Source organism: Conger conger, chromosome 5, assembly GCF_963514075.1.
Source record: "Conger conger chromosome 5, fConCon1.1, whole genome shotgun sequence".
NCBI classification, from domain to species: Eukaryota; Metazoa; Chordata; class Actinopteri; order Anguilliformes; family Congridae; genus Conger; species Conger conger.
In genome coordinates this window covers 47,994,542-48,003,393 of record NC_083764.1, presented here as the reverse complement: position 1 = coordinate 48,003,393, position 8,852 = coordinate 47,994,542, and the positions used below count along the sequence as shown (strand labels likewise).

The 8,852-nt window shown below is 38.5% G+C and overlaps 1 protein-coding gene across 1 annotated transcript in view; it reads left to right on the top strand.

Moving 5' to 3' along the window:
- The first annotated feature begins 6,392 nt into the window (after positions 1 to 6,392).
- Positions 6,393 to 8,852, top strand: part of LOC133128796 (carboxyl-terminal PDZ ligand of neuronal nitric oxide synthase protein-like) — a 67,688-nt gene continuing 65,228 nt past the window's right edge. The window contains exons 1-2 of the mRNA XM_061242588.1: positions 6,393 to 6,895; positions 7,232 to 7,303. Of these exons, the coding sequence (XP_061098572.1) occupies positions 6,791 to 6,895; positions 7,232 to 7,303 (177 nt within the window). The 5' untranslated portion in view covers positions 6,393 to 6,790. The remainder of the gene's footprint in view (positions 6,896 to 7,231; positions 7,304 to 8,852) is intronic.

Genomic DNA, 8,852 nt, shown 5'->3' with positions numbered 1-8,852 from the left:
CCTTGAATGTGAGGCATAATTGCTTGTGGTGTAGGGTACATTTAACCCTTGTGTTGTCTAAGGGTCAAAAACTACCCGCCACTATGTTTAACAGCAGAAAAAAAATTTTTAAATCTTTTTTCAACGTGAATTTTGATGACAAAGTTTGTGATGAGTGACATGTTGTTTCTTCATGCAAAATAGATTTGCCGTGTAAAATTAAATTAAGCTGCTTTATTTTAGGGGTTTAGTGAAGGCGGGTAATTTTTGACACAGAATGTTAAGACTGCACAAGGGTTAAACTGTTCTTGAACTGACACACAGGCCACCAGTTGTCATGGATAGACATGCCCCCTCCTCCATCTCTGATCTTGTGTCGTGTGAAATGAGGTGGAAGAAAGTCACTGACTAACCAGCGAGTGCTCGCAGCGCATATACTTCAGCCGCCTTGTGATATGTTCAGTTCAGTGTGTGGGTGGCACAGCAGTGACCTGAGCGAGGTACAACCGGTGATTCATATTGGGGCGAAAAATGAGAAATATAAGGAACGCAAACTAGAACAAAAACCTCAGCTACAGCAGTGTTACCCGTAATTCAAACATGTGTCAGGGTGCCGCCATGCTAGTTCACACTGCAAGGTAAAGCAGATTATTTAATGCTACCATACATGAAATGTAGAACAAAACTCAGAAATATATTTCACAGGTGTTGCAACATCCAAATATTCTTTCTGTTACATACAGTACGTGCAGATTTCATTCATAGTTGTATATTTTTACAGCAGTACAGTTGCCTGCCTTTCAGATATTCCCTTTTGAAGGAACACAAATAGAACTGCATGTAAATTACAAATATATTATACAGCTGATTTTGGAAATATGGAACTAGGTCTTTTTTTACAATTTCACAATTACAGCAGTTTAAACAAATTCTGCCTATGACCTGTGTAAGTTGTCTACCAAGCTAACTGAATTAGATGAGCAAATACTTTGCTGAAGGACTAACCAGTTGAAATAATGTGTCAGTATTTTTTCACAGTTGAAAAAGTCATTGAAAGCGGTTTGCACATTAATGAGCATTTCATCCCTCCAATAGTGATTGAACCTTTGCACATTCTGTTTGCACATTCTGTTTCGGTTGAGCCAAATGCTTGCCATGTATAAGATAATTACATTCAGCAATATGTTCATCTCATCAGTATACTGTATGAATTTTACATTGTCATTCTAATATGTGTGATTTAAGCATTATTTAAAGGAATAAAAATTGTTTTGATTGATAACTATATGCTTTTTCAATTCAATTTTTCAATTTAAGTCAGGTTTTTATTGATACGAACTGTGATGATTGCGCCCGGAACATGTTATGTCTTTTTATGAAGAGGAATGGTCCCCTCTAGTGAGCTTTTAAAGTACTGCACATTTAATATTACGCTTACAGTGGGGTGAAAAAATGTGGGCACCCCTGTGTAAATGTATATTACAATGAATCTGTATGTGATCAAAAGCAAACCTGAACTCTTCTGAAAATCTTTCTGCAGATTTTAAAGTGGAATTGCTTCTTATTTTTATTTTTTTACTGTTTATAAATTGTAAAAAAGGAAAAGGGCCCTGTGCAAAAGTTTGGTAACCCTTTTGGATTATTGTTTGTCACTTTTTAAAGTGATGATTACTCAGGCCCAGACTCAGATGATTTACTCGTTAGGGCTTTAGTAATGCCATGCCTTCTAAAGTATCCAGTGGCTGTTGGTGTTAACAACCATGGGTTCCTCTAAAGACTTGTCCAAGGATTTCAGAATGAAGATGGCTCATTTCCACCAAGATGGAGAAGGCTATACAAACTCTTTCAATGTTTCAACTTATTTCCACTTCCATTATTACAAAATCAAAGATAAATTGAACAGTTGAAGTCAAGGCAAGGTCTGGAAGACCAAGAGAGATTTCAGATAGAATGGCCCAAGACCCAGTCAGAAATGCTCAGAAGAACCCACAAGCAAGAACCAGCAAGATGATCCAAAGCATACCTGAAAATCAACAATGAAGTACCTCCAGGAATGAGACTCCAGACTTGAGTATGATTGAAAATCTGTGGAGAGATCTCAAACATCTCAAACATGCCATCCATGCTGTCCATGCAGAGGTGTTCAGCCAGGAAGAATGGGAAAATTACCAAAAGTGAGAATGAAAGACTCTTACCTGGCTTCAGGAAGCGTTTACAAGCTGTTTACAAGCTGCACGAGGAGGAGTTACAGTATTAACTGACAGGGTTCCAAAGCCTTTTTAATTTTTTTTATTATTTTGAAACTGTCAAAAATTCAAATAAAAAGTTATCTTGCTTTAAAATTTTAAGAAATGTGTCATGTTTAACGCTGTACCATTTAATGGTCAGGTTCACTTCTGTTCACTTAGATATTAATTGTAAAAGGCTTTTTGACCAGGGATGCCCAACTCTTTGCACACTACTGTAAATTAATTGTATTGTATTTCTGTGCTTATTAGCTACAGCGGTCATTCATACTTTTATTTGTGAGCTAGCTGTGCCAAATCTGCTGTACCATGTTTAGTGTCCTAAACTTTAAGTTTCATCTTTACACAATAACTACTCAGCCTGGTTATCACCGTAATTAAGAAAGCTAGTTATGGTTTTGTGAATTGTAATTCCTCACTCAATAATAAGGAATGAACACACTGTGGCGAGTTTGGAAGGGGAGTTGGCATGTTATAGAGCAGGGATCATCAAATCACGGTCCTCAAGGTCCAAGGACTGCTGGTTTTCCACCCTCCCTTTACCTGGGAGTCAGATGTGAAGACAGTCTGGCCAATCGGTAGAACTAATTGTTCAGCTAATTACCTGGGAGAGAAGAAAACCAGGACCAGATCTGGATTAGATGTCTATATTTGATGATGGAAATGATAGAGTATGCAAGAATTTCAGACTAATCATACAGACGATTATCATTTAGGACGCCATTATACCACCGGAGGAATTATTACGTGGCTGTACTGTAAATTGCCCTTGGTCCTCCATAAAAGTACCCCGCAGTTCAGTTGACAGATGAATGATATATATAATCAGCCTTTTGTAGGCAGTGGGGGAGCGATACCCCTCTGGAAAGTGTACATAATACAGCAGATGATGAAAGATGTTATGTTGTCATCTGGACAAGACTGCTGACCCGTGAAACTGTTCAGCCTACTCTAGAGCAGGCACAGTGACAAGCTTAAGCCATTTCGGTTTCCTTTCTTTTTTTGCTTACCTAGGGGAAAATATATTTTGAAGCTCTGTAATACTCACTGTACAGTATGTGTTCTTGGTTAGGGTAAACTTCAGATATCATCAAATGTGGAGTACAGTCATCAGATGTAATTCATGATGAGCACACAGAATTGAATGTGTGCTTAATGTAAATGATGCAAATATGCATTTGTATGTCTACCGGCTACGGTAGTGGCATTACATTGCCTTTCTAACCCTGGTGTAGTCCTAACATTCTGTATACTCCCCTTGTCCTAAGGGTAAAAAATGACCTGCCTTCAATGAAGCAGCTGAATTTTGCATGATGAAACAACCTGTCACTCATCACAAATTTGAAAAAGGGGGGTTTTCTCTGCTGTTAATCATAGTGGCGGGTCATTTTTGACCCTTAAGACAACACAAGGGTTAATGCAAAGCATTGCAGACTTGAGGTAACAGTGCAAAGAAAATGTATGAAACTGGAATAAACTTTTGTCTCTGTAAGGAGGATAGAACGTGTAGTTGGTTCCACCCTCTCACCCCCATGACTAATGGCTGTTCACTGTCAGCAAAGATGTCTGGGCCAGCACGGTGGATGGGTACAAAATGTGAATTTGTGTCCCCTCATCATGAGGGAATGCATTCGGATCCTGGTGAACTTGTACCGCTGTGCCTTCGAGAGCATTCTGACCAACTGCATCTCAGTATGGTGCAGCAGCTGCACTGTCTCTGACCGGAAGACCCTGCAGCGGGTGGTAAAGACCGGCCAGCACATCACCGGCACCCCGCTCCCCTCCATCGAGGACCCTCAGTGCCAGCGATGTCTGCGGAGGGCGAGAGACATTGTAAAAGACACCTCTCACCCAAATCACAGACTGTTTGCCCTCCTTCCATCCAAGAGGCGCTACAGGAGCCTCCATTCCCGCACCGACAGGCTTAGGAACAGCTTCTTTCCTATAGCTTCTTTCCTGTAGCCATTAACACTAATGACAATATAACATAAACCTGCCACTCCCTACCCCCGCCTGAACCACCTGAAGTGTTTGCACTACCTATCCATTGCACATGTATATTCTGTACTGTACATTATATATACTTTATGTTTTATTTATTTCCCACCCATATTCTATGTACCTGTACTCATATTTATAACAATATTTGCACTTGTACATACTGTATATTCATATTTATCCTGTATTTATTATGTAACACATTGCACCTATGCACTATTCTGCACTTCTGGTTAGATGCCAAACTGTATTTCATTATCATAATACTTTGCAGTGACAATAAAGTAGAATCTAATTTTATCTCATTTTCACAGATTCAAAGACTCATGCAGAGGTTATCCGCTTATGTGAAATAGCACAATGCCAAAACTTACACTGGTAGCATAAGGGATAGGAATTACATTTCCAAAATAAATCGAATTCGGTTTGACTTTAATTGTGTTAATTTTTTTATTTTTTATTTAATAACATGATGTCCTTCCCTTGAAATGACTAAAGAATAGATTTAAATTACCATCACCCCCCCAACCAAGTAATCAACCACTAGAGTCCAACAAATAGTGGTTATATCAGATTAGTTTAGCGTTTAGCATGACAATGGTGCCTGATTTGCTCTCCTTACCTTGTTCTGAACTATGGTTGGATGTACCATTCAAAAGTTTAGGGTCACCTTGTCTTTTTCTGGTTTTTCTGATTTAATATTTTATTTTCTCTGTTTGTAATCAAACAATCCATAGATTTTGAACAGTAGTGTCAGGTCATATGATTGCCTATGATTTGTTTTGTCTGCCTGCCTATAGTTTCCAATATGTGAAGGAAGGATGGTTTGGATTTGAAAGGAAATCAGCAAAACGATTACCTTTAGGGAATGGAAGGAATGATTCGATATTTCTGTTGTTTGGGATTTGTTTATACATTGTTTTCTTTTTTGTCATTGCTTTGTTTCTCAGCACATTGTTTGTGTGTTGTGATAACACTGAAATGGCGCAGTTATTCTCCAGTGCCTTTTACAGATGGTTTCCCATCTGAGCAGGCTGGTTATGTGTTGTTTTTTTGTTGTTGTTTTTTTATACCTTTTTAGCCATTTTTAAATCACCAGGCAGTCCTACGCATTAGTCCTCTAGCAATCTGCATCGGAGCCAACAATATGTTGCTAGTCTGAATAGCTACAAATGGTTTTCTATGGGAAAGCAACAGTTGTGTTTATGAGAGATATCACAGGCAACATCCCTAAAAAACATTCACTGTGTGGTTTGCAGACATACAAACTTCATTTATATTTTACTTTTAAACTTAATTATATACATTTAAAAACTGTTGAATCCATTACAGAGAAGTGTTACAATACTGAAAGAAACAGCCAAATTATTTTTGCTTCTTTGAAATGACAGAGCCTGTAAAATAGCCTGTAATATAAAATATTGGGAGAGTGATACATTTTTGTTGTTATGACTCTGTACTACAGCACTTCAAAAAGGTAAAAGGTTAAAAAAAAAAGAACATAACCAGCGTGAGATAGTGGAAAATGTGGCTGTGCCATTTCTGTTTTCATAACACTGAAACCATGCGCTGAGAAACAAAGCAATGACAAAAAGGAAAATATTTATATCAACAAACACAAGTAACAGTAGGCCTACCAGCCCAAAATATCGAATCATTCCTTCCGTTTCGTCTTACCATTTTACTGATTTCCCGTCAAGCCAAACCATCCTTTATTGAAATATTGGAAAGCATAGGTAAGCAGACAAAACAAATGATTGGCAATCATATAACTTGCATCCAGCCATAGTTCAGAACAAGGGACGGGGATCCAAACAGGCACCGTTGTAATGCTACATGCTAAATGAATGTGATACAACAGCTTGTTGGTGGATTCTGAGCTCTAGTCATTGATTGAAGGATTTTTATTTTGTGTGTGGGGGGGGGGGGGGGGTTAATTTAAACCTATTCCTTATATTTACACGTATATAGTAAATTACGTTCCGACTCATGCTGTATTTTTCTCCACCAAGGTACCACTAGGTGCCAGGCAGTACCTCCGTGTAATAGGTTTAAATGAATGAGGAAAGCGACGCTCTCTCCCCTCCCACGAATTCGTGATGTGACTCTATTCCAATCAAAACGGGCGGAATTCCCAGATCCACCCAATCAAGTTCCGCTCTAGATTTATCCGCGTCCGAGATGTCTGTATGTGCCCCAGTCATGGCGCTGCTATGAGGAGACAAGCGTAAACATAGGATTTTAGTATTTTAGCTGAGGAAAAGAGGGAAATCACGCGATTATTTTATGGGAATGTGTGCTTTCGGCGAGACGGGGGTCGAAGTATAGGCTACTTACAATTATGTTATTAGATTGAAAAAACGAGAGGATTGGTGCGCTACGTAGCCTAGTTGCTGTAAAGTTACGTTTGTGGACTGTGTATTTTATTATAACGGTGCCTTTTGCGGGGGACTAAGCGGAACAGTGCAATGTGGAGTTTCGAAGTAGGGACCCTGACATCGTGGGATTGATTTGTTTGAACTGATTTAATTATCTTACCTATTGAACACTCATGTAACTCGGCGAACATGCCAGGAAAAACCAAGTATAATTTAGTCGATGATGACCACGATTTAAGGATTCCAATGCATAACGAGGAAGCCTTTCAACATGGGGTCAATTTCGAAGCTAAGGTGAGATAATTAATTACAACTTTTCCTCTTGAAAATAAGCGCTCCTGCGGGTATCAAAACAATCATATAATTTATAGTGCTTGACACCGAAGTATTATCGCTTAGTGTATTCACTTTTTGGACTAATTCTTCACATTTTTTTTTATTTCTGTGCAATATTGTCCCACGTGTGAATTGTAACATGTACCTCGTTGTTAAGCGTTGCTTGCATAAACGACAGGTCAAGTTTACCATTGTATGTTATGTTTTAGCCTGCCAAACCTGCAGGATGAGTCTCAAATATGTGCATGAATTCGGACCATAGAAAATGTAATGCGTTAATGTTTTTATTTGTAGTACATTGGTAGTCTGGATGTGGCGCGACCGAATAGCCGAGTTGAGATTGTGGCAGCGATGAGGAGGATAAGGGTAAGTTGACTCGTTACGTTTATAAATAGCCTACGTTTCCAAAACAACAGTTTGTGTTATCTGCCTGCCTTCTCTGTGTGCTTGCATTCGGTCTATATTTGTTTGTTTATAGCAAATACAGGGTTTCACTATGCATTTCCATTCCGAAAATAGAATAGTCTGGCATAATGACACTCCACGACCTAAGTCCCAGATGTTGTAAACCGTTTGTTTGAACAATTGACGTGATTGACTCAACTGCTTTTGGGCTTGGAAAGTGAAGCGGTTTGAAGCTTTGTGATTTAAGCTTGGCTGCACATGTATTGAATATTTGCAATGGCATTTCATTCTGACTCGTTCAAAACATACATTTGCATACAATGTTTATGACTGCGTTCTAGTTTGGACAACGAGGTATAATGTTGCCATTTCACTGTTCTAGTGCTACCGACCCTAACGCTAATCTTGTCTAGCCAGTACCCCCTGGGTAGTAACGATACCATTAACCTTATTAAACATAGAGACCTAGCCTCTAGTATGCATTACAGCTGCCTTTTGGCCAAGAGACAAACATTGCTATCAGTCTGAGGTTATTGTCAGAGTTCCTTATTAAAGTACATTCCTGGCTGCTCCCTCGCTTGGTGAGCTGTGTTAAATGCCGGTCTGCCATAACATTTACTGCTAATTTGGCTCAATGAGGTAACGTTTCTTAGATGCTTGTTTAGGCAGACAATTATAATACCCCCTCAAGTAATGTTGGTCTTAATAAATGTAGGTCTCAATTTTGTGCTGAAACAAGTTTGAAATATGTACACACCTTCAAACACAATAGGAAAGCAGGATGTTGCTCTCTCGTGAGAAAAAAACAAAAATATACTTTCTGTTTACTTGGAATTAATGTGAAGATTCAATTTGGAAACCTCCCTCAGTTTGCTTGTCCAGTGAAGGATTGCATTTATGTTGACTAACCGTGTTTGGTTGATTCATTAAAGTAGATTTTATATTAATATCTTGACGCTTTCTTTCCTTCTATTTGAAAAGAACAACCGTTGAATTTAAAATGGTTAGTTGCAAGTGATTTTAATAGCCTGGCTGTATTTGAACTGAATTCTTAAAAAAAAAAAAAGAATTTTTCTTTCTTGAATTAAATCAAGTCATTGGAAACATATCAAGTATGTGATGTACTACACAAAAAAGTCTTATATTTAAAGCCATCTTGAGTGGAAACTTCCGGCAATCCTTCAAGACACTATCCAAAAGTCTTAGTTGAAGTTGTGTGCTGATTGGCAAGAGTATTTCTGAAGTTTTGAGCTTTGTGCTGCTGTCTGATTGCGTGTTAGTAATTGTGACAAAGAAAATGATCTGATATTTTACTTGAGAAACTCAACTCTAAATATAAGCATGAAGGTGGAATGCTCATCCATGGATAAACTCTTTCTACACCCACTGAACCCCCTTCCAGAATTTACTTTCTGTCAGTAACCCCATATGAATGCAATTATTGTTTGTTGGCAGATGCTCAGTAAAACCACTAATGATATAAGTGATTGTTAAAAGGGATTAAGGCATT